The sequence below is a fragment of the Plectropomus leopardus genome, chromosome 12, assembly GCF_008729295.1.
Source record: "Plectropomus leopardus isolate mb chromosome 12, YSFRI_Pleo_2.0, whole genome shotgun sequence".
NCBI lineage: Eukaryota > Metazoa > Chordata > Actinopteri > Perciformes > Serranidae > Plectropomus > Plectropomus leopardus.
This window is the reverse complement of record NC_056474.1, coordinates 16893039-16919689: the sequence shown is the minus strand read 5'-3', so window position 1 is coordinate 16919689 and position 26651 is coordinate 16893039. Positions and strand designations below refer to the sequence as shown.

General features: G+C 40.8%; 1 protein-coding gene across 1 annotated transcript in view; it reads right to left on the bottom strand.

The window, feature by feature from the left end:
* Window positions 1–414: 414 nt before the first annotated feature.
* LOC121951614 (potassium/sodium hyperpolarization-activated cyclic nucleotide-gated channel 2-like) overlaps window positions 415–26651 on the bottom strand; it is a 43502-nt gene continuing 17265 nt past the window's right edge. Inside the window, exons 4-8 of the mRNA XM_042498001.1 lie at window positions 21339–21557; window positions 3844–3990; window positions 3358–3598; window positions 3087–3251; window positions 415–1364 (exon numbers count right to left, since the gene is read on the bottom strand). Coding sequence (XP_042353935.1) covers window positions 415–1364; window positions 3087–3251; window positions 3358–3598; window positions 3844–3990; window positions 21339–21557 — 1722 coding nt within the window. The remainder of the gene's footprint in view (window positions 1365–3086; window positions 3252–3357; window positions 3599–3843; window positions 3991–21338; window positions 21558–26651) is intronic.

The following is a 26651-nucleotide window of genomic DNA, read 5'->3' as shown; positions in this document are numbered from 1 at the left end:
TAAGTCCAGCTCCTGCTAGATTGCATTGCATGGATTCTACACAGTATGCAATAGTTACATGAATCATACTTTTCTTCATATCTTTACAGTAAAGACAGCGATATACAGTAGGTGTTTGGAAGCAGAGTGTAAGGGGTGATACTAAGACTAAAGGTGCTGGCACAGTAGACTAGGCCAGTTCAACCTTAAGTTATACTAGTTTAATTGTATAGACTCCTCCTAGCCAAAGTGTCTCAAGACTTTGAGTTGCTCTTTTCCTTCTGCTGACACCAGCACACAGTGCATCCAGGTCGAATGACTGGTGGCGCCGGCGGTAGCTGATTGGTCATATAGCAGACTGACAGATCAGCTGGACTGACCTAAAACAAACAGATTCTCCTACAAAAAAGGCCTCTTTCCTGAACTCTACCAGGGTCACAAGTTGGAAGACAGCCGGGATCTGGCAGAGTCTAGCTCTGGAAGGCTGACAATTGAATCTTTCTTGGGAACTCCAGAGTCTGGAGGTCCTGATCCAGCAGCTGCTGCTACTGCCCCCATTCCAGCAGGTCCACCGGGAGGGGGTGTGGAGGCAAAGGCCACCCTCTGTTGAGCTCCCGCTGATCTCCCCACCCCTGAGGGCCCTGGCAGGCTGGGGTGAGTAGCCTGAGCGGGACCAATGGAGTTGTTGGAGGTGCGGGTGGATTGTGGAGGGCTGGGGGCTGCAGAGGCAGCTTGTTGTGTTCCCTCCTGGGGGAGTGAAAGCTGGGAGGCAGACAGGGCCCGGGTATCCTGGCTCAAGCTACCTGCATGAAGGGAGTGGGTGCTCTTGTGTGAGGCAGGCCTCTGCTGGGTCTGTGTGGGGCTGGGTGCATGGTGCTGTACTAGGGACAACTGGGAACCAGAGGGTCCTGCGCTCGTCATGTACTGGAAAGTCCGTCCTGAAGCTGCGAGAGGGCTTTGGACAGGCGGGCTGGAGATTGCAGATCCAAACGCCCCTCCGAACGTCTGGGGGGGTTGAGACTGAAGCGGAGACATGGAGACTGGGCTGGCCAGGTTCTGCATCACTTGGAACCTTCGGACCATACGGGGAGACTGCAGAGTTCCTGGACCCACCAGGGGACTTGCCATTTGGGGACAAAAGCTCATCGCCACAGCCTGCTGGAGAGTGGCAATAGCGGAGCCTGACTGCGGCTGACCAGGGGGGGCAAAGATACCGCCGATGGAGGGGGTCATAGACATGGCCCGTGGTCGCTGCAGGTCCACCAGCTTCACCATCTCACGGTCATACTTGACAATCTCTTGGATCATCTCGTTCTCCTGGTTGTTGAAGACACCCGAGTTGAGATCGTGCTGAACCTTGTGCATCAGGATGGAGTTCTTTTTACCTGCAGAATGAAATAAATGGATTGATTATTCAAGAGCTACAAAAAAAGATGAGAAAGGACGAGGTAGAGAGGGCAAAAAGAAGAACAAAGTGGAAATATACAGAAACAAAAGGATTGGAAAAGGAAGAACAGTATGAGTTAGATATAGCATGTGATGTCCTTTACACCAGGTACATCCTCTAGCAGGACAAGCCCCGAGGAAAATGGATGTGTCACCCTGTACTCTCATCTTCTGTTACAGTGTCCTGTGTCATTCTGAGGGAACTGCACGGCTCATTTTACTGCCTGATTCAACATTAATATTCTGGAAACATTTCCTAAGCACAATATTATTTTGTTCTCTCTACATGGGGTTGATTTAAAAGATGTTTTTTTATATTTTAAAAAAGAGATGTAAGCAGAGACTTACAAAAAAACAGATGGTACGTGCATTTGAATAGCAAGTCATATGTTTGACTACAACCTATCCTCATGCAAGAGTTCATATGGTATTGAATGTATTACCAGCAAAGTATTGCCACCTCAGCCGGTTAGGTTAGGAAAAGACACATTGCTGGATGTCGTCACATTATGCATTTAATCTAGAGTTATGTACTTAAAGTTATGTAGGCTTCGTTTAGGAAAAGAATCATGGTTTGGCATTTGCATACTCTGTACTTCACATAAAGTTATGTACTTAATGCAAAGTTAAATAGGTTAGTTTTAGGAAAAGAATAATTGCTGGGCATCATAATGTTATGTAATTGATGTAAAGTTCCATACTTAAGTTATATAAGCTAGGTTTAGGAAAAGAGTCATGGTTGAGGGTCATCACATTACTTACTTAACGCAAGCTTACATTGGTAAGCTTTAGGAAAAGAATCATGATTGATGTTGTGAAATTACATACTTAACATAAAGTGACTTAACTAATGCAAAGTTATGTAACTAACATTTGGGAGAAGAATCGTAGTGTTGCACACTTGAAGTAAAGTCTCATATTCAATGTAAAATTAGGTCTAGGAAAAGAATCCTTGTTGGGCGTTGTAATGGTATGTGTACTTAATGTAAAGTCTCATAATTCCAGCAAAAATAATTTCCGGCAAAGTTATGTAAGTTAGGTTTAGGTAAAGAGTCATGGTTGAGTGTTGTTACAATACTTACTTGACATAAAGTTACGTACTTAATGTGAAGGGACGTAGGTTAGGCTTAGGAAAAGAGTCATGGTTGGACATTGTAATGCTACATGCTACTTAATGTAAAGTTACTTACTTAATAGAAAGTTATGTAGGCTACGTTAAGGATAAGAAACACTGTTGGCTGACATAATATTATGTACTTAATGTAAAAGCTACATAAGTAACGCAAAGCTTTGTAAGTTAGGTTTTGGAAAAGAATCATGGCTGAGTGTTGTCACATCAAGTAGTCAAATTAAAGGTATGTACTTAATGTAACGTGGCGAGAACACCAGCCTCTTTGTTTGTTTGACCCATCAATCATCCCATCCACCTTACACAGACTTTTGTTCTTTATACTTCATTCTTCACTCAATTGCAGCCTGATTATGTGGCTTATATACAAATTACAAGCTTTTGGTAACGTGGGTTATATATTGAATTCTGGTGTGTTACTTTTTGCAGGTATACAAACAAACAGTGCATGAGGACAGCCTGTTGACTGCATGAGTGTACCCATGTTTCATCCCCTAATCTTACATATGTGTGCACTGCAGGAAATTTTTACCTATGCGGTCAAGACGATCGATGGCAACAGTCTCGAAGGCGCGTCTCATCATTGGATATTCTTCCAGCACCTCATTAAAGTGGTCAACAGATAAAGAGTAGAGTCGACAGTAAGTCTCTGCTCGCACACTGGCTGTTCGCCGACCCCTCGTCAATAAACAGATCTCTGAAACAAGGAAGGAGAAGGTGCATCAGCTTTAAAAAACAAAGAAGCTAAAGATGACACTAACAGAAAATCTGTGTATTTGTGTGAGTCACAAATTGTATCGTACCTCCAAAATAAGAGCCATCAGAAAGTTTCATCGCCAGAGTTCCCTTAGTGATGACGCTGCAGACGCCGTGCTGAATGAAGTACATTTTCTTCCCAATGGTTCCTTCCCTTATGATGTAATCATGTGGCTGGAATACCTCAAACCGCAGCTTAGTCAACATGGCCGTAACAAAGTTCGGTTCTGCGTTGGCAAACAGCGGCATAGATGCAACCAGCTTGCGGCAGTTGAAGTTTACAATTTCCTAAGAAAAGACACATTAAAAATACTTGTCAAATGTACAGCTGAAGTGCATCTTGTGAGTACAGTATGTGTGACAAAATAAGCGCAACTGTGATTTTCTGTATTTTCAATATCAAACATATAAATCATTGAATGGAAGATCACAATGAACAGTAAATAACTGTAAGCATCTCAAACACAAAAATAATCTAGAAGTACAACTTCAAAAATGGAAATTATGTGTCTTATTGTGCGTTTGTGTTTCACCTCTCTGAGGGGCTCGCTGAGTTCTCCCAAAATGCTCTCCTCATCAAACATCTTGCCCTGGTATCTGTGCTCATAGTAGTCATGGATTTTCTGTCGGAAGTCGGCAGGCAGCTTGTGGAAGGACATATACTGCTCCACTTGTTTGTACTGAGAGGGATGACAGAGATAATGTTCTGTTAATACACTGCACATAATAGTCCTGACAGCATCGCGTATACTGTTTCCACTGTAACATTGTTCAGTTGTATTGTCCCTGTTGAAGGGGAAGTCTGGTGATATTTTGTATTTTTCTTATTGTCATAAAAATCCCATGAAGAGGATCCAAAACCAACAATGCATTGATCCAACCAACAAGTGCTGTCTGTTTTGCCAAAGCCTGATACAGCTTGCTTGTCTGTGCCAGAGAGCTCAGCTGTTGTCCAAAAAATATTAAAAACACATCAATGAGCCAAACTGTTGCTTTGGGTGACATGTTCCTTCATTATGATGAAAATGAGCACTGTAGTTCATTTCATGTTAGTCACACAAACAGCATCCTGCTGCTGTTAAATACTAAATAACAAAATGTGCTGAAAAACAGTCCCCAATTAATGGACGATTTTTTCCTGTTTGACTAACGTGGCAAAAACTACAGTGACCCGCCATTTAGGGTTATTATTTAGCCTTTTATCTATATCAGCTAAGAGCTATAGGGTAAAGAAGTAAAAGAAAATATTGAGAAACAGACACATTAGACTATTTCCTGTTTTAAGAACCCCTGTTTTTGTTGTGTACACACCGCAAGAACTAGGAACGATTGTAATTCTTTGAATACCATTTGTGGGATTTTTTAGCTCCTATTTCAGAGTAGGTACTCTCCCAGCACAAGAGGAACATTAGAAGACATCAGTGTACATTGACTGGTCAAACACATCCGATGTAGCACTGGCAACTTCCATTTTTAAAAACAAACGACAGCTTGTCATGAAAAAATGGAAGAAGACATGGACAAATAGCCCAATAGTGAAGTCCAGGCTTTACTGAGTATATATGCATCAGTGGAAATACAATGTGATTTTGACTCCATCCATCCATTTTCATCCGTTTATCCGTTTATTGCAGGGTCAGCAGGCCAAGCAAAGCACTCCAGATCTCCCCCTCCTCATCAGCACTTTCCAGCTCCTCCTGGTGGACCCTGAGGCGTTCCCAGACCGGATGAATTGCATAATCCCTACAGCATGTTCTGGACCATCTCAGTTGGTCTGTTTCAACTCGAAGGAGCAGCGGCTCTACTCTGAGCTGCCTCCAGATTTCTGAGCTCCTCACCCTATATCTGAGGCTGAGCCCAGCTGACCTCCAGAGAAAACTCATTTTGGCTGCGATCTCATTCTTTTGGTCACTACTCAAAGCCCACAACCATAGGTGAGGTTCAGAACATAGATTGACTGTTAAATCAAAAGCTTCCGACTGAGCTCCTTCTTCACCAAGTCAGTCCAGCGAAATTCCTGCATCACTGCAGACACTGCACCAAACCGTCTGTCCATCTCACGCTCCATTTTACCCTCACTCGTAAACATGACACCGCGATACTTGAACTCCTTTGCTTGGGGCAGCAACTCTATCCCCGTCCAGAAGGGACAGTCCACCGTTTTCCGGCAGAGAACCATGGCCTCAGATTTGGAAGTGCTGACTCTCATCCCGACCGCTTCACACTCGGCTGCAAACCGCCCCAGTGCATGCTGGAGGTGGCGATGTGATGAAGCCAACAGAACCACATCATCTGCAAAATAGAAGGATGCAATTCTAAGGTCCCCAAAACAGACCCCTTCCTCCTTACGTCATTTCAGTGTTTCTATTAGCAGTACAAATGCAAACAGAAAAAAAAGCCCTCGAAGGTATGTAGTCCTTTTAGGAGCTCCCACGCAGACAGTTACTCCCAAGGAGTCGCCAAAACTGTTTAGTCTGAAAATGCCTATTGGTGGTTTTGGCCTTTGAATGGAATTTGTTGACAACAACAAATACTTAAAAGACTATTGTCTGCTTTATCCTTTAAGTAAACTAACAAATAAACAAAAAATATAAAAAGCTATGAGCAGAGGACAAAGTTGCCCACCAACCTTGTTGAAAAAATGGTTAAAGGGTATGATTCAACATAATATGAAGTACAAGGGATTTACATACACTTTACGGACAGCAGGGATCACAATTCACATATAAGCATGCAGAGATCTTTGGATATGTTTGCTTGTATCCAATTCAAAAGCACAGCAAAATATGTTATTGAGTGTGACATTTAGAAAGCACTTACACATTTGTTTTTAGAACTACACTCATACTTACACTCAGTTGGCAGTCTAATGCATCAGCTTGTCAGTAAATCTTTCCTTCATGAAGGTTATAATGTTCAGTTTATATTGGAAGTGTTTTAGAGAGGTGCCTGATTCAAATATATGGCCATTTTGGAGGCTGTAGTTCATGGTGCTGTTGAATTGCATTGCAATTTCCTCAGAGGTTTTTCTATTTTATTTTTCGGTGAATGACATATTGCAGTATAAACACCTATTGCTATAAAGCAATACTACAGAAGCTCAGAGAGGCAGGAAAATAATTCTGTTGATGCCTTTTTTTAAGGCTGATCTTAACAGTTTTCTCTTCTGTTCGACTTAGATCAGGTGAACAAAGGGGGTTGTCAGGATGATCTTTCTGAGTTCCTTGATGCATTTTTTTCCATCTGTGAAACAGGTGGGAAGGAAAAGTTTTGTTAGGTGAGAAAAGACAAGATTGTACCATTTTTCTTAGCAGTTTTTTGTCATGTGCAAAAACAGTTAGGGAAAAAAGTTTTGGCTGAATAATTTTTCTGAGCTATTTTTTGTTATCTGTAAAAGCAGTTAGTGAGAAAAAAAAAAGTTAGATGACAATTTTTGTGTTTGTTGTTACACATTTTGGCCACAAGAGGGTGCAGTGAAACACTACCAGATGTTCTAAAATGACTAAAAACATTCATGTCTTCTTCCAGGTGAGTTTAAATGTCTCCATCCACTGAAAACACAAGGTACATATATTCTGTGCTCAGAAATTATGTTATATTATTAATAAGTGCTAATCCTCCATTAGCTATTCTGATCATGGATGAGAAAGAGAAGAGGAAACAGCATTAGAGGCGGGGGCCCATCCTTCCCCGGAGTAAAATTACCATGATTTTTTTTGCATCATTTGGCACATAGAACAGACACACTAACTTGACTGGGTATAAAATGAAATCATGTCAGATTTCTGAAATGGTATCGGACCAAATGATCAAAACTCATAGCGGGATGATTCATTACGTGGAAGTACCAATGCTTCACAAAATCTATCCGCTGATTTACAGACCCCTCTTTCTAAAAGTAAGTCGAGTAAAGTCTAGTAGTTTTTTGGCCCAATTGCATAACATGATGGACTTGGAAGTTATACAGTTGTTTGGTCACTATGTTAAGTTGGCTTCAAAGCTCAGTGTCCTTCGTGGGGGCCTAAAAAACAACTTTGTCAAAGGATGAAATATCCCTATTACCATGACTAACATTATAGTAAAATAATGTTAGTCATGCAGTCTACTGAACCTAGGTTTTAGCAGTGTGATTGGCATGAACAATATGTTTCTATTTTAATCTCTAGCTAGCAGGCTAATCTTTATTACCTGTTCAGAAATCAAAAACACAGGAGAGAAAATAATTCAGATCAGACTTAGAGAATGGAAACTACAGGGTTTAAAGGGGATGCAGCTCATCAATGTGAATACATAAGAAATCTCTCTGAGGATGATGCTTTTACACATATTTCTTAAAGTGAGTCAACAAACACAACACAAACAACCACACAAAACAGTGCTAGCACACACATACCCTTCAGCTGTCAGCCGAAATGAACACACTCACCCTCTGATCAATGCTGCCTAGAAGTGAATCAATGCCAGATCAATAGAAAGTAAAGGGTCCAACACGGCAACAACACAAACAATCAGCTCCTGTTGTTGAGATATGCTAATCACAATCCATCCAAAGTGACCACTGAGAGCCCAAAAACTGCGGCGGGGTAGCAGAGTAGGGAGTGATGGACGTGGCGGTGAACAGAACAGACAGTAAACTGTTGACAGAAGGAGATTTCTCCTCGTACTTTGCTGTCAGACCATGTGCACTTCAACCAAGCACAAATGGAAAGCCTCATAACAGCTCCACCCTGCACCTATAAAGCTGTCCAAAACACAAGTTTGAGAGGCAGTGACAGCTCAGCGGGCAGGCGGGCGGGCACGTGCTGTGTGTGTACTCACAACTTTCAGGGACCGAGGAAGTCATCGTCCAAACAGCCTCTACCCCATCGGTCCTAAAACTGTGCGGTGGATGAACGGCACAAAAAAACTGTCAGATGGCATCAAGTGACATCCCCTGAAAATGTCTTCAGCAGGTTTGCTTGAGAGCAGACCCACAACTGGCAGGTCCCAGGTTCACCTCTGGTGATATTACATCATATGTCCTCCCTGAGGCCCCGAGCAAAACAACCAGGTCCACCTGCTCACACACACTAAAAGCTCTGGATCCTCAACAACATCAGATAAATGGCTTTATTGGAAATTGTTTGTACTGTGAGACAGACAGACTGGCTCCCTGTTTCCAAAAGAGAGACATATTTGGCAAACAAAGATTTCTGGTTGTATATAACAGAATACTTGTGTACACAGGAAGAATCCTGCAGTACAGGGCGATGAAATCCTCATTTTCCTGACAGCAGCACGCAAACGCAAAGCTCAAAAGCACCCTACTATAACGCTATTTTGTCTTTGCACCCGAAACATCAAACTAAACAGACCTGAACCATTTCATGTGACTAGTGTGTGGTGGGGGAACGCAACCATGTACATTTTCTCAAGTACTGTAGGCTACTTAGGCTACTAGACTTTACTTGAATCTGTTCTTTTCATGTCACATTATACTTCTACTCCACTACATTTCAGAGGGAAATACTGTACTTTTTACTTCAATACATTATCTGAAAGCTTTAGTTACTAGCTACTTTACAAATTATGATTTTTATATAAAAAGCATGAGACTTTATAAAATATCATGTTTTGTGTTAAATTAAAAATACCTAACATTTAAAGTACAGCTGAAATAATTAGTTGATTAATTAATTAGCTGACTGACAAAGAAAAAACAATTGGCAACTATATTTTATAAACATTTAGGTAATGTTCTACTTAATCCTGAATAGAGATGACTTACTGTATTTGCAGTGCAGTCAGAAAGTGTAAAATCGTGTTGCATTGATTTGATATTAAAGAATATGTCAAGGTTAAAGTGCTGACTCAGCTTTCATTGTGACTGTCTCCACATCAGATGAACTGTGAAGGATTTGTGGTGTTTTTTTTATTTTTATACATAGTCATTCCATTTTCGGAGAGAGATGGTAAGTTCACTTGAATAAAATCTTTGTATTTCATATTTGGGTGCAAATCTTTTGCTGTCAGTGGCTGGTTGGACTCTATGACCCGAAGCCTTCAGCAGACACTTGGCATGCTCCTGCTGATGCTCTGCCAGGTCTGTACTCCTCAGTTCTTGCTTATTTTAGGCATTTTTAGGTTCAGTCTGGGCTTCAGCAAAAGAAACATGTACTCGGCTAGACTGAGGTTTGAGTGGGAATATTGTCCTAGTGTTTTACCTTAAAATTGGGGGACTATAATGGGCTGCAAGTCCAACATTGCTCATCCGTTATAGATGTGAACACACACAAAACACCGCAGTTAAAGCCACCTGCCTTAATCAAAACAAATAGACTGTTTTTGATCATTAGAGCCTTGTGATGAATTTGGACAAAATGAATTTGGAATAAATACTGTATTGAACTGCCAATTGAAATGCTTTTGTGCTTCTAAGGTTGACAGGTATTTTAAAGGGTAACTTTAGTATTGTTCAACCTAGACCCTATTTTTCCATATTATTGTGTGTCATGTCCCTTTTCCACTTCACAAAAAACCCACTAACACCAGCTAACATCTGGCTTTTTAATGTAATTGGAAAGGTAACAAAAAGCATTCACAACTGGTAGTTTTGTAGTCATATTTTAAAAAAACATATATGCACTAATTTTAGTGGAAACGGGGTACAAGTGACTGATAGAGACAACAGTTTTTAAAATCTGATATTTTTCTTTTGTGTTTTGTCTTCCTTGCTGTTTGCATTGTATATTTAGGTGAGACATCTTTATAACCCTTTATGCCTTTATGTGTTTTTTTTATCTCAACTGCAAAATCTGTTTCAATCAGCTGTTGCATTTTTGTTGTGGTTTTATTGTGCAAATAAAAATAAATAAATAGATTTGTCATGGTGACCATTTAGTTCAAGGCACCACTGTGCTGTAAAGCCTCACACAGCGAGCATTGCCTCAGCTGTGTGTAACCGAAAAGCCAAGAGTTTAATCCACAAAAAGTTGTCATAATACTAGCAGTCTGTAAAACTTCTTATGCTTGCCTCTCACATGGGGAACAGTAGGTGGTAAAATCTTAAAACCTAATTGTCCCAAATCCACCGTGCTAGATTACAGAACCAAAACAAATACTTCCTGGACTGTAGGCTTAATGCTACCACAGACTGTTTCTGCACAGGGGATGTTGATATAAAATGACCCCACGTTGCGAGGCATGAAGAGTATTGTCACTCTGCCCAGAAAAACCAATGCATGTTTCTGACTGATACCGTCACCCACGATTCCTCCTTCTGCCACATAACATAAACATAAATAAACCAAACATGCAACATTTGAATTATTCAGCCTGTATGTGAGGTAGAGTCTCCTGAGCTTGGGGTGGGGGGGGGGGGGCAGCTGCACAGCTCCTCTGATGGAGTTACACAACACAAAGTCTCACCTGCATGAGTGACTCTGCATCCTGACATCTGCAGATGGAGAGCGGCCTGGAGAAATGACCCCGTGTCACAACTCTTTACCCGACGTGTCCGAGCTAACACTGCAGCTGGTGAGCCTTTCATGGATTAGAAGTGCTGATTGTGAACAAAGTGTAGGTGCGGGGCGGTCTGGCAGCGAGGGAAAACCTCACTCTCCCCCCGTGGAGACGCAGCGCCCGAGCAGCTGTGCTCAGATTGTGACTCGACTAAAGTCTGAATGAATGAGGCAGCAAAAGCCTATCTGATTGAACTTAGACGGTGGCATTTAATGGCGTGACTTTGAGAGCCATGACACAGTGCGATGTATCGATCGCCACCAGGCCAACCTGAAATCTCTCCTGTGTCACCGAGGAGAGCGAGCGGGCGCTTGGCCGGTGCGTCGCAGCGCCCACAGGGGACTGACAAACACCCAAATGAGAGTGAAAATGACATCCATTTTCTGTGTCACTTTGATGACAGTGTGTGCGGCAGCAAAACGCTTCACTGACATTTTGTCATCTAAACTGCAGCTTTTGGGAACTCTACGTTTTGTGATTTGTTATTCATATTAAAATTTCTGGAGAGTTTTTTCTCTGATTAAATATTTTCCATTATTAAAGCCCCTATAATAACTGACCCAATATAACTGAGCTTTTGATTATTTTCCTCTCTTTTTGTTTAGTTTCCTTTACATTTTTCTTTTTCTTATCTTATTTCTCCTCTTCTATCATTTTCTCTTTTCTCTCTTCTTTCCTCTCTTATCCTCTTTCCTCTCCTATCTCCTCTCCTCTTCCCTTTCACTCTCTTCTCTCCCCTTCCCCCTTTTTTATATATCGTTTCTCCTCTTTCCTCTCTTCCTCTCCTCTTTCCTTTGCTCTCCTCCCCATTCTTCTTTTCTCTCCTATCTCCTCCACTCTTATCCTTTCCTCTCTTCTCACCTTTCCTAACTCCTCTCCTATCCCATCTCTCCACTCATTTTCTTTCCATACTTCTCTCCTTTCCCATCTCCTCTCCCAATCCCTCTCCTGTTTTCACTCATCTGTTTCCTACCCTCTTCTTCTTTCCTCTCAACTCCTTTCCTTTCCTCTCCTCCCCTTTCTCCTCTCTTATCTCCTCTCTCCTCTTCTTTCCCATATCTTATCTTCCCTTCTTGCTTCTCTCCTCTCCTCCTCTCTTCTTTCCTTTTCTCTATCTTCTCCCCTTTTGTATTTTTTCTTTTCTTATCTCCTCTCCTCTCTTTACCATTTCTTCTCATCACTTCTGTCCTCTAATCTCCTCTTTCTTTCTCCTCTCCTCTCCTCTCCTCTCCTCTCCTCTCCTCTCCTCTCCTCTCCTCATTCATCCCTCCTTTGGAAATTCTAATTCGGGTTCATCCCAAACGGCCATGTGGATGTATAATTCATTCACTTAATTCCCTGCTAAATCGCCTCATTATATTATGCAGCACATTCACCAAAGAGAAGAAAATCAGATAGCGGGTAAGTCAGAGCTCGTCTTGTCTTTCTTCAATTCAGAGATGTGTACACAGGGAGGAACAACACACTGTGGGGTCTCACACAGTACAAAGTCTCATTAAATGAAATGAGGCTTCTGAGGAAACACTGAAAATCGTACAGTTCAGTCAAAGGGAGCGACGACCAAAGGAGGCTGATAAGGGTTTGTTCATCAGACACACTTTTTACTAGAGCACTGAATATCATTTGGCACGACTAAAGGGACACTGTTTTTTTGTTGTAGACGTTGGCGTAGGAATCTCTTTGGCCACTATCTTTGCAAAGTCAGCCTGGCTCTGAATAATTGGAGCGATCAGTGGCATGCAGCCTGGCTAAGAGAAGACAGATGACTGTTGTTGATGGTGGCAGCGGCACGAAGAGGGAGCGGAGGAGGAGGGGGGAGAAGGTGGAAAACAATCTTGCATCCTGTCTTGTGCCACATCATGGCAGGGAGCTCAGACTTATGTCTGCTCTCTGTCTTGCTGACTGAGATTAGTCTCTGTGACTACAAGAGAGGAGAGCTGATTCAATGTAAAACCCCCTGCGAGGCCATTAAGAGCTGATTATTGATGCAAAAGGTGGATGTGGAGATAGATGACTAGTCTACGGTCTGCAGCATGACTTAAAGGCACAATCTGTGATGTAAAGGGGAGCTTTAATCTCAAATGCATTATCAAAATGTCTTCTCTGGAAAATTCCTATTGGCATATATATATATATATGCCAATAGGACTTTTCCAGAGAAGACATTTTGATAAACAAAGTAGGAAAAGCGAAAACCTTCTCTTACCCATTTTGTCAACTATGGCAGCATGATCAGGGGCCCTAGGCTTCAAACTATGACCCTTGGGGTATCTCTCTAGTGTCAGTTTTAGAAGTGTCCTTTTCTCTGTCAATTTCCGTTCATTACATGCTACACTGGCTACAGTCACATGCACACCACTATTCCCCTATAATTCCGAATATGACAACTTTCTGAATTTGATATGGTCATATAAACAGCATATTAAAGTTAAATATTCCTGGGGTACTTGGTGGCTCAGTTGGTAGAGCAGGAACCCCATGTCTAGAAGCTGTGTCCTTGCTGCAGCGGCCGTGGGTTTGAGTCCGGCTTCAGCCCTTTGCTGCATGTCATCCCTTCTCTCTCTCCCACTTTCACGCTATATCTGTCCTATCAAATAAAGGCATTGAAAAAGCCCCAAAAATATATTTTTAAAAGTTAAATATTCCAACTCAGACTGTCTGACTGTTTTCCGAATTTAGCATTTTCCGGTGAAGACGTGGGATATGTCAGTATTATTCAGGTTTTAGGAGCATTATTTGGGCATGTATACAGCCAATTCGGAATATGCATCTCAGCTGGGGTTTTCACCACAGTTTGCAACATGTGGCCTGTGTCTGTTTACAGTCAGTGCTGTGAGTTGTCATGGATGTTGTACACAAAGCAACTCACCAACAGTTTGCAAAGCTTTGGTATAGAGAGGAGAAAAGAAAATCCCACATTTCTGGTCGGAAGGAGAAACACACCTGTTTTAAGCTTTATGAAAGACTTGAATATCAAAAGGTTATTAGATGTGCACAAATACTGCAGCGCTGACCTTTTCCAGAAGGTGGAGGAAGGAGAGCGTCCAACATGTCCACCACTGTTAGTAAACTGTGAAAGAAATCCTAATTTCATGCAAAGAAGCAACATGACAAGCGGCTCCAGCTGTTCTACGAGATAAACGACATGTAAACTGGAGTCCATTTTCATGAGAAATGTAAACAGCTTAGTAGGAATATTGTATTTTTCGGAATAAGGGTGCAACCACACTAATTTGTGCATGTAAACGTACTAAATGACTTAAATACAAAACCTACATCTTCAAGTCTTCATGTAGGTTTAGGTAACAAAGCTTCTTTGTTAGGTTTAGAAAAACAATCATGGTTTTGGTTAAAACAACTACATTTGTGATAGTAACTTAATGAATATTTCAATTGACAATTATGTCATGTGACAATGTTGGCGCATTAAGTACATCAATTAACACGTTATGGCAGAATACCGTAAAACATGGGCGTCACTGGAAAATTACCTGATATCATTATAAAAATAAACAACTATTTTATGAAATATTGCATATGGAAAAAATAATTCTTGAAAAAAAAGAGGAAGAAGAAGGGAGAAGGAGGGTAAAGGGGAAGGAAGGAAGGGAACAGAAATGGGGGGAAAATGAAAAAATAAGAAAGAAATCTCTGTCTAATGCTATTTTTGCTTCTTTTTGTTTTTCTTCTGCCATTTTTGTTGCATATTTTTGGTGAAAGGACAAATGTATGATGACATGTAATAGATTATATGAAAGACTGACTTTATTCTTTATTCTGTCTCCCATGAGGATCAAATTGGGGTGGGGAGTGTCTGGATCTATGGACTGGTTTGTGTTTTAATTTGTTTTACTTTTGTTTGTGTGATTTTCTTTCTCTCTTTTATCTATGAGAAATGTATTGTATCTCATGCATATGTGTCTGTCTGCTATATAAAAAAAATTATAAAATGAACACATTATGTAGTGAAAAAACTGTTCATGTCTCGTGTGCAACACACAAACACCGGTCTCCTGGGTGAAAGTCATGCATGTGTTTGACTCATTCACCATCCTGCCCTACTTGTATTTCGGCTCTTGCTATTGCAGGGATGGGATTACACTGGAGTTAGTTGACAGCCTGATGTGTCTCATATAGACAAGGCAGAGTGCCTTTTGCATCAGTGACAGAAGCTGAGGGCCAATGTTCAGGCTGCGATATTTATTTCTGAAATCTCTTTCAAAATGGTGGGATGTTTGCCCCACTGTCAACCAGACTGAACTCAGAGCAAAGTGAAGGAGGCGGGTCTGTTTACAACTGCAAGCGTATGTGTGACATCCCTTCCCACAAAATGTATAAGGAGCAGAATATTCGCTCTGGTGAATATTCGCCTCTTGTTCACTGCCATTCAGTGTGAGCGAACGGGCGATTTAACACATTCGCTTCCGGTGACAAAGCAAATTTGCATATTCGCATCGGATGCATCCGATAGTTACTCGCCTGAATTCGCTCATGTTTGAACGTACCCCTTTGGCACACTGACATGATGGACTCAAGTGCTTATGTCAATTAATGTGCATTGTCCCTTTTTAAATAAAAATAAACACTCAGATATATAAACTGTTAAAGACCCTGGTCTTTTAACTTATTCTGGCTTATTAGACCAAACCTCATGAAGCAATAAGAATTAAAGATGCATCCTCTCCGCGCCTAAACAGGGTCAACAAAACTAACACATGCGTCAATGAAGCACAGTGCTACATGCCCATACAGGCCTCATGCTGCATTCAGATAATTTTGTTTGATCATAATTTCAAATAGCAGACTCCAAAAAACCACAAACTTCAGCCTCTGAGTTGGACCTATTTTGTTAAGTTTCTGATAGTGACAATATGTCCCGTTTGGTGAAAAGAACTGCACAAGTGTCAGCAAACTGCTAACAAAACTGTCTGCAAAACCACCACCCCTCGGTATTGTACCAAAATAAAATCCAATATTGTCACAAATATAATAGATTCACCTGATTTAAAAGGAGCTACTCACAGTTTCTTTGTACCTGATTTCACTTATCAAATACATAACACCAGGAGAGTAGCATAACTAACCTTCTTGATTTACTATATGAACACTCAGGTCAGACTAATGGGAGGTTGTGCATGTTATTTAATGATGGCGGCAGTGCTTGAATGCAGCATGAGACAGTCTGGCAAAATAAGTGAAAACACCTGTGTGGGTGCACTGTGGAGTGTGAAAGGCCTTTTACGCTGCATTTTCCAGTGACCTCACACCAGATTACATAAAACAGTGTAATGTCAGAATCACAGTCAGGACCACATAATATAATGCACCAAAAAAATTGTCTACCGGTCGGTCAGATATCAATTAACATGAACTCTGCAAGTTTACGAGAACTGTAATCACCAGAGACACATGCTGAATTTGCATTGTTTTAAAAGGTGCATTAAAAGTGGCACAAGTGAGACGGCTTCTTTCTAGGTCTGTGTCCCTCTGCTGTGTCAGTGTGCACTGTTACTATGTATAAATAACTCATAGGTCTCTGCACCAAAGCCACCAAGCCAAATTCTCCCTAAATTCAACCAGCGTGCATTGTGAGTCTGACATTACGGCCGGGCTGAAATGGAAACCTCCACACAATGCTGGCTCGAGCCTCACTGGGGCTGTAACAGACTGCCAGCAGACTTGTTTTGCTAACACTCTCCAAATGATAAAAATGTCACTCACAGTCCTATCCGGAGGCGTGGCAAATTCGCCCAGCAGCATCGGCATCAGCTTTACTGGCATGGCTGGCACTATATGCATTTTTTTTCTCAAATAAAAACGTCTTCAGCTCAAATATTAATCCTCACAGAGCAGCAGGGAAAAAAACGTAGCAGCAGGAAAATGAAAATCTGACAACTGGTCAGAAAAAGGGTTCTGGGGAAGGGCACTTTACTGCCCTCAGCAAAAAAAACCCCAAAAAAAACCAACATATATTCTGAGATGGGGTGATGATGCATTAAAAAATGTCTAAATATGGATGCACAGACCACACAGCATTATGAGCACATTTCCTATTTGAAAACATGTAGTTTACTACATTTACTACTTACTTCTCAATTTATCCTTGAATATCCTGAGTAAAAATACAGGCTGTTTGAGGATTATACACACTTATACAACTCATCACAGCTCTTAAATACATAAGACACTACTGCTTGTAGTGCAAATTTAACTGTATATTTAAAAGTGAAGTAAAAACTTAAAGAGACAGTTCACCCCAAAATCAAAAATTAAAATTTTCCTCTCACCTGTAGTGCTATGAATCACTCTAGACTGTTATGTGTGAGTTGCTGATTGTTGGAGTTATCAGCCACAGAGATGTCTGCCTTTTCTCCAACACAATGGAACTAGATGGTTCTCGACTTTTGGTGCTCAAAGCACTAAAATAAATACATTTGAAAAAACTCAACAGCAACGTCTCTATCCAGAAATCATGACCAGTTTACTTAAGATATTCCACAGACCTTGTTATGAGCGGCTTCATGTGGGAACTATTTTCTTTCGACCAAACTACACCCACCAATTGTATCACGGCACAGAAGGAAGTGTGCATCTCCTCATGGAGAAGAGGCTTTTGACCACGTGAAATGTAAATATTAATGTCATCCTGCTAGACAGAGCTGTAATTTTAGCCAGCTCGGAGGTAGTCTGTGAGCGAGGAGTAGATATATGCTTCCTTCTCTGCAGTGACACATTTGTAGATAGAAAGTACATGAAACTGCTCACAACAAAATCTGTTGATTATCTTGAGTAACCGTGTCATGATTTCTGGAAAGACACATTGCTGTTGAGTTTTTTAAATTCATTTTTGTCCCTTTAATCCCCACAAGTAGCATCTAGTTCCATTGTAGTGGAAAGAAGGCAGACATCTCTATGGCTGATATCTCAAACACTTGTCAACTCATGCCAAGAAAATCTAACTTGATAAATAGCACTACAGTGGAAAAGTGGAAAAATATGTATTTTTGATTTTGGGGTGAACTGTTGCTTTAAAAACCATCAGCAACAGGAACAGGAGGCAGAGTAATGGTCTTTTCCTTGGACAGGTTGCTCATTTATGTGACCACCACTGTGGAAGAAACGATTCCTTACAGCTATAACACAAAAGATTTCTCTGCAGCCTTTTAACACTGATCATCCAAGACATACAGTAAAGACAAGAGCAACAGTAAGCACTCAACTTGCTGAGTTGCTGTCTTCTAAAGCATTTATTGGAAATGATTTATACCCAAGCGTCCAGCCACATGGCTGAAAAAAGCCTTTGGGGACTTCAACACAATGCTAGCCAGACAAAAAAGCAGACAAAGCACTGTAAATGCTTGAAACAGTGTTCAAATATCTTGCAGTGCACCAGGACTTATGTCAACAACAAGGCCCTACCGTCTCCCACAGGTTTCCCCTCCCCCTCCCTCGCCTTGCTCCCTGTAGCAGACAGTTAGCAGTAGCACTGCACCTCTCAAGGACACACCACCAGAGAGGATAGAGAGGAGGAGAGAAAGAAAGAGAGAGAGATTCAGATCAGGAGGAGAAAGATAAAGATAACAGGGAGATGGGAGACAAAGCAGAAAATCAGGTGGAGCCACGTAAAAGGCGCAGGGTAAGAAAAGAAGGGATGTAAAGAGGGCTAGTTAAAGGTGCATAACAGACGATACAGAGTGCAGGTGGAGTGAGAGCCAATGAGTGAGTGATCAGGAGGAGAGGGAGAGGGAGGCGGCCATGGTTGCTTACGTCACCTTCAGGATGACATTGGCAGGACACACAGGTCTGCTGCCTCATCAATTCTACTGCTGCCCAAGGGGACATCATATCACTCTCACACACACACACACACACACACACACACACACTCTTTCTTTCTCTATGTCTCATTCTCTCTCTCCCACATCAGCCCCCTCCCAAACACGCACACACAGACGCCCAGCCCCTGGCGACGTGGCTCTACCTGGCCGAACACACCCGCAGCCTCTGATTGGCTGCTGAAAGGCAGCAACACTCCCCCTGCTCCCCAGCCAGCGAGACTCTGCTTGGAAACAGAGAGGCTGCACCGTTACCACTACAGGCCACTGCTGCAGCACTGTTCAGCTCTGATCCCCATCCTGGTTTCAAAAGATGTCTGATAGGCAAAGAAAAATATCACCTATTGACAGTATGAGTATCTGATAACGTGTGATTACCTTTATTTCCTACAGAAAAGAGGTGCAACCTGATGCTGTTGCACCACAATACAGCTAGAACATTTTTTTTTATTTATGGTAATCAAATTCTGCATTATAAATAAATTCATGGGTGAGGCTACAGTATAATCAGGAGCAAATATTCAACAATTTAAAATCAGCTGCAGCCAACAAAGAGACAGGAGGAGAAAGAGAAAAAAAAATGAGCAGTGCCATTGTTTTGATCAACTAAGAGAATTTTTAAAATGGACCACTGAGGAAGTTCTTCAATCGCACTGATAAACCAGAGGGTTAATCAGTGCAGAGCTCACAATGTGCAGCCACCAAGTGGAAACATCCAGGGCTGAAGAATGAAACCAACATGGAGGAGCCAAAAACAGTAGTTCCTCCAACGGCCACTTGAGGCTGGCTCCAGAGCATAGTCAATCCCCATAGACACTGAGTTAAAATGCCCAACTTTACAGCAGAAATAAACATGTTTACTGCCTGGTACAAAGAAAAGTCTTAGTCTCTTTGGCTATTTGAGGGTGAATTTTTTTATAGCTTGTCCATTTACATTTTATTTTTGCTTAAAGTTACGCAAAGTAAAGGACGTAGTCACTTTGATTGACAGGCTACCTTCATATAAGGAATTTTTGGACCGGAGGAGCTTCAATTCGAAGAACACTCCATTTTATTTGTGTCTGCACTAAACAATCATAGTTCTTACACCACTGAGCGATTTTGTTAGCTACAATTTCTATGGACATCCCAATAAAGACTTTTGCCCCTGATTTTGATCCAAGTCATTTTATATCGAGTATCAGCTGATACAAGTCCCAATTCCGATACTTGTATTTACAGCTGTGCAGTGCACTTCAAGTACATACGTTTAAAAGAGAGTAGGTTACTCTCCAGTGTACGTCACTTTGGTGAAGCCTTTGTTGCCTAAATGAACATTGGATGTTTGTTTTTGTTGTCTGTACATTTTTTTTTTACGCAACAACATTAATAAATAACTCTTATTGGCTCTTTGCTTGCTGAGATTTTGTTGCACTTGCAGTGGCGTCATGAGTGGGACAGACCACTGTCTGTCCTCCACCTGCGGTTAAACACTGATTGCAGAGAACACAGTGAAATGGAAGAGATGATCAGCTCAATATAACTCAATATGGCTGATCCCCATCATTTAAAAAATGCACTGATTGGACCTGACATGGATCTTTGAGATCAGATTGAGACATCCCTACTTATTTTAGAGTGGGTGTCCTTTTAGCAAAAGAGGAACCTTGAGTGATGCAAGTGTATGATGATTGGTCCAAAATAACCAGTGCAGCAACCGAGATTTTTGAACACCTGTTAGCTGTGCAAACAACAGACAACACAAAACCAAAACAACAGCTCATACCAGAAAAAAATGGAGCCACTCCCGGCTTTACAGATCATAAAACTGTTGCTCAACGCGATATTGACTTGTCAAAGCAAAAGTGACTTACTATACCAGCTGCCAGCAACCTTACATCACTTAAGCACTGGCGGTTCAAATGCAAATCCACCGCTCGCTCCTCTGCAGCTCCATCCTCTCATCCAAATATGATCACTTCTTGCTCCAAAAATCCACACAGGACTCCAAAAAACAGTGGTTGATAATGGCTTCATTGATTATTTTTAGTCTGTGGTAGCCAGACATGGTTGAAACAATTTTTTTGCCCTGACAGACACTCAAACTGAAGGCAGAAATGACCTGACACCAGTAATCGTCTTTTCATAAATTTCAAATGTGTAAAATTCTTCGATATGTTCAGTAATGTGAGGCTGTAGCTATATATCAGCTCTTAACTAGGCTATTTATGATGTTTGTGGGCTTATTGTTGTTAATCATTAACAATAAACCTGAGGCCTTGTTTTGCTGAGCCTCTCTCCTTGATGCAGCTTTGTTAAACATGTAATAAATTGTTTCTTGCAACTAAATCTAATACTGTATGGATTTGTTTGGGAACATTCAATTACCATGCATGTCACTGGTCCTGTCACAGATATGGTTCAGTACATACACGTTGGTGGGTAGGTATAACATGGTAATTAAAGAGTTTTAGAAGTGTTGTCAGGTGGATTTCCAGTCTTCATGCTAAGCTAGGTTAGCCGGCTGGTGATGGTAGCTTCATATTTAATGGACAGACGTGAGAGTTTTACAAAGTTTCTCATCTAGCTCTCAGCAAGGATGCAAATATTTCCCATGATGTCAAACTTTTACTTTAAGGGGAGGACTGGGTGGTAATAGAAACAGAAAAAGTGTTGAAAACATGGACCAGAGGTGATTTAATGAAGCTCCTCACCTTTTCCTGATACTGCCGTCTAGAGGAGTCCAGGGACTGGATGAGAGCTGTCGCATGGCCAATGAAAACAGCATAGCAAGTAGCTCCTACAATCATACTCAGCATGGTGAGCCAGATATCAGATAGACTCTCCGGGGCTTGCCGGCCATAACCGATGCACAGCATGTGGCTCATTGCCTTGAATACGGCAAACGAGTAGAGCTCTGACCAGGTGTCATTCTGCGGAGAGAGAGAGAGAGAGAAGGGAGATAAGCAAACAGTTAAAGACATCCGTGTTACATAAATACAGATGTTTTGAGAGAGAGTGTTGGCAGAGAGAAGGGAACCAGAAGAAAAGCTTTGGGGACAGCGGGGTCGTTGGAATAGCACTTATACAAATGAGAACTCCAGGGACGGAGTTGCATTAGAAAGGAAGAGGGAGGAAGTGGAAACGACATCAGGGGAATCCTTCGAGGCCTAATCAGTAAAGTAGAGACAGTTTGGAAATTATTTCCTCAGAGAGGAATGATAATGAGAGGTCATTAAATATGCCCTTTCAGAGCTGTGTGAGTAGGAATGTACTACAGGCGGTGACAGCCAGGCAGCGGCCACCCGGCTGCCTGTGTTCATGAAGGGCTGAACCTCGGGTCGTGAGTTACAAAAACATCATGGGGCATTAGTCATGTTGTCAGATCACTTTGAGAACATCTGATCAACCCTTAGTAAGCTTTCCTAAATGTAAATAGTGGCTATGTCTTTCTCCACTGTAGCTTTATGCCCAAACTCCCTTTGTCACAAAAGAGAGGAGTGATTGAGCAACCCCAACAAGCCTCATTGATCTGATACTTTTGTCCACCGGCTACCTTTGTTTGCCTTTTTTCTTTCATTAGGTCTGAGTGGTGACTGTGGTGGCCTCGACCAGAACACACTGCTGATGCCAATTAATTCAAGGTAAAAAGCAGGGATTGAAGCCCAGTTTTGTTTTGTTTCTTTTTTTTTTTTTTTGTTAAATTTAAATCAGTCTACTAAGGGAACTGGTATCCTTTGTAATGAAACTGTATTATTAAAGCAGAGCTTCTGTCCATGGAAAAATGAAGTTAAAATCAGCCTCCTGAAAACCTCTTAGAGCCTGGCTTCAAGGACACAAAAAAATGTTTCTATCATGGCTCCCAGTATATACACACACACACACACACACACACATACACACACATGCGCGCACAAGCACACTTTCCTTTTATAAATTTGTAGCAGGCTACATGGAGGTAACAGTCTGCACTTAGCAGGGCAATCAACTATATCCTCTCTTATAACTTATAGAGGTGCATTAGCAGTCTATTAGTGCATGTGTCATCACTTTGTAAACATGTTTTTCTTTAATGGCTTCTGTCAGATAAATATGTTAGCCTCCTGAGTGTCCTGTTGAATCTATGTAGCTCCAAAATGTCTAAGAAAATTTGTTTAACCATTTTAAATTATAGGAAAACTTCATACTATTTGTATTTCAATATATAATGGTGGTGAACAAAGAAACTAAATACAGAGAAAGTTTTTGATGAATTAAAGTGTGTCCATGTTTAATAACATCAAAACTATATCAAAACATCTGTTTACAAACTCTCGCAAAACTTGTGCATTAAAAATTAATTCTCACGCTGGTCTACTGCTGCCTCGATCACTTGTTTGTTTGTGAACTAACCTTTTAAAACACTAAAATCTCGCAGTAACACAAACTAACTGATCGAGGCAGCAGTAGACCAGCAGCTCACATGTTCAGTGAGGTCAAATGATGTTTTTGTCAGTGGAGTCTGTCTTTGAAGAGAGCACAGATAACGTACTTTCAGTTCAGTCTTAAATAGTAAAATACAAGGTTTGGGGAAGTACTGAGCATACAACAGGATAAATAGAGCTTTGGATTATACTGCACAAGATGTTGAGTTTGTTAATGGATGTTTTGATATAGTTTTGCTAGTGTAAAACACAGACCTGTTAAACTAATTCAGTAGCAATTTTCTCTGTTTTTGGATTTTTGGCTCATCATGGAGCATGCGAGAAAAAACAGTTTTCTTGACAAATTAAATGTAACAGAGGGTGGATAATTGATATGAGAATGATCCTTTGGGGAATGCACTTCTTAAAGTGTTAGTCTTTCAATCATCTTGGCCTCTGAAAAATTACACCAGTCATTCCTGACAATTTTTTGATGTTTCTTTGATTAAATGATGAAAATATATATATATATATATAAAAAATACAAAGGATTAATTCATTACAAATTAAATTAATCATTAGTTGCAACCCTAAAGACGTAAACACATACAAATGTACAATACAACAGCATGTGTCTTATGTGCAAAGGTCTGTTCTCAGAGACAGGACATTAAAGGGCCACACAGTGACAGAAGGACTTCTCCGGCGGGGAGAAAATGAAGACTCCAAAAATAAATACAGCTCCACCAAGTGGGCTAAGGCTAAATGGTGTATATGTGCAAACAGAAAGAGAAACAGTGGAGTGAAACAGATTGAATAATAGATGAACGATGAGCACTTTGATTCTGAAATAGCACAGGCAAGAGAGAGGGAGAGAGAGACTCCATATCCTTATAAGTCTCAGCAGCCGTCCCCAGAGATTCCAGTTTGGGAACTATCCGTTGCTTTGTTGGTAATCACCATCTCCATTAGCCGTAGATAGTCTGTTTGAAGTCGGCTGATAGTGCAAAGGGCTTTAAATTTATCTTCTAGTGTCCTAAAATGTCTCTTTGTATGTGCTGCGACCTTGCTGTGCAGCAGGCCTCATATATATCTGACATACAGTATATAACCAAACATAAACTCCGCCTGCCAAATCAAATGACCAGATGTTCTTCATGTGCCTTCTAGGAGTGACAAAGTGTACTATCATTTGTCTTAGGTTATATGTTAACTTCAGGGAAAGAGAGTGTATATCCACGCTGGCAGCGTCTGGCACTGCCAGACAAAAAAAATAGTATTTTTCATGTTTAGCAGTTGCAGTTAAATAAATTTAATAATTGGACAAGGGTGATTTCAGAATAAAGGTGTTTGGTTATATATATCAGACAGGTTCAAATGTTTTTCAGGAATATTAATGTGTTAAAAATTACCTATTATGCTCATTTTCTGACTCATACTTGAATTGTAAATTTCTGCTGAAACATGTTTACATGCTTTCATTTCTCTTTAAGCCCACCGCCCTAAAAAGCCCAGTCTGCTCTGACTGGTCAGCATTTATGGTTCCTCCGAATCTTCCAGCTCTGCACCTCTGCGTCTCTGCACTGTCATTGCAGCAAGGGAATGACTGTAATGAAGTATCGTGGCAATTTCTACCACAAAAGATCACCAAGAGCCCCTTTAGGATGTTGCTATGTTTCAATCATGACAATTACGGCAATTTCAACCAGTCGCCATGAATTCTGCACAGCCTTGCATTTTTCTATAACCACTGCAACTTTTCTGCAAATCATCATAGTTTCCTGTGAGTTTCTAAGTGCATAACTTCACCAAACTCACTTCCTTGTTTCTGGTGTGTGTGTAACGGACATCTCACATTTACAGACAAAAATGATAACTAAAGAATGTGCAAGACAAGTCCCTGATGTTCTGCATGAAAGCGGTAAAATGTTTTGAACCATGTACAATGTCAATGACTGAGAAATACTTTTCTACCCCAAAACACACCCAAACAATGGCTAAAACCTGTAAGACAAATCAGCATGACGACTGCTGTGTCATTCAAATCAGCTGCGCGTGCGGAAACAGTGTAGGTGAGTTAAATTAAACATGCAGGGTTAGTGGTCACGTTAGAGTGGTATAAGTCAAAATTTCAAGACAGGTTAGTTTTCATGTCACTAGAACAAGTTGCTTTCAATTTTCAATTAAAAATCGCAACTATGTTTGCAATTGTTATTTGCAATTGTTATTTGCTCCCACAATATCGTTGTAAAAAAACTTCAAAACATTACAAAATGCATTGGATTTTTTTTAAAAGAAAAGCTGCTGTGAAATCTCGCACTTTATGCTGCAACAATCTAAAAAAAAAAAGCCTGCAACATCCTGGAGGGACTGATTTAAGCAAAATTTCAAACAAAATTTTCACAAACAGACATGTTCCTGCAGGAATATGATTTAATATTCGGGAGAAATTAGTAAAACTGGCAACCACTTTACAGGTTCCCCTGATGCTAGCATGTAGCTGGAGTAGATGACCATATGAAAATAACCTCATTATTTGAGACTTTGGACACATTTAATGTAAGCATCTGACATTGTTACAATAAATAATAAAAATATACGGAGAAGCTGTTTAATCTGTGCTTAACTTGATCTGTAAGTACACTGGTGCCTCTGTAACCGCTCTATCCCATTTACGCCATTAAAAAAAAGTTTTAAAAAAAGTTGACCCCCCCCCCCCACGAATCCCCCCTTACACCCACCAAATTTTCTTTCTCTTTCTGCATTTCTTTCTGTCTTTTTTATCTTCTTTTCATGTTGTTTTTAATTTACTTTTTTACTAAGTCTTGAGTTGTGATCATTTAGTTAGAATAAAAGATGAAGTATGGAGATGTAAAAATATATAAATGTGTGGTTTTTCACAAATGATAACACAAGGAGAAAAAGAAGAAAAGGAAAAGCATAGCAGTTGCATGGAAGTATTACAAAGTATAGAAAGCAAAAAGGTGAGATTTCATGAGATCATAGTTTGTTTTGGATAAAGTAAAGATGTGAGTCTTTATTCTCCCTGACCCAGTATGCAAAAAGTGTGTTCAAAATCATCAGTTTTTGTACATTTTTTCCCATACTAACATTTACTAAATAAAGCACAATGAGTCTGATGAGAGTGTTTAAAGAGGACAGCTGCTCCAAATTGCACAGTATCATGACATTTCACTCTGAACCACAAATGTCAGTCTTGTGGTGGCGCTAAAGGAAAGGTCAGAGGATTACCAACATCTTTCTGATTCAGCCTCTGGAAACCAGTGATTGTCCGCACAAAGTTTTATATCAAACCATTTCATAGTTTTTGAGATATTTCAGTCTGGATCAAGTGGTGGACCATCACTTCCATCTCTGGAGCTAAAAATGGCAAAAAGTGCACCCAGAGAGCTAAAGAAAATGAACTTTTGTCCCATTACCAGTCTCATCAGCTCCCACCTCCCTGGCTGAAGGACAGAAGCTCTGCAGGACTGATAGGTGCAGGGATGGAAGAAATGACAGAGACAGGGTAAGACGCAGATAATGGAAAATGGAGTTACATCAGACTGAATGACCAATCGCTGTGTGTGTCCGACGCAGGATAAGCTGGACAAATATCAAAAG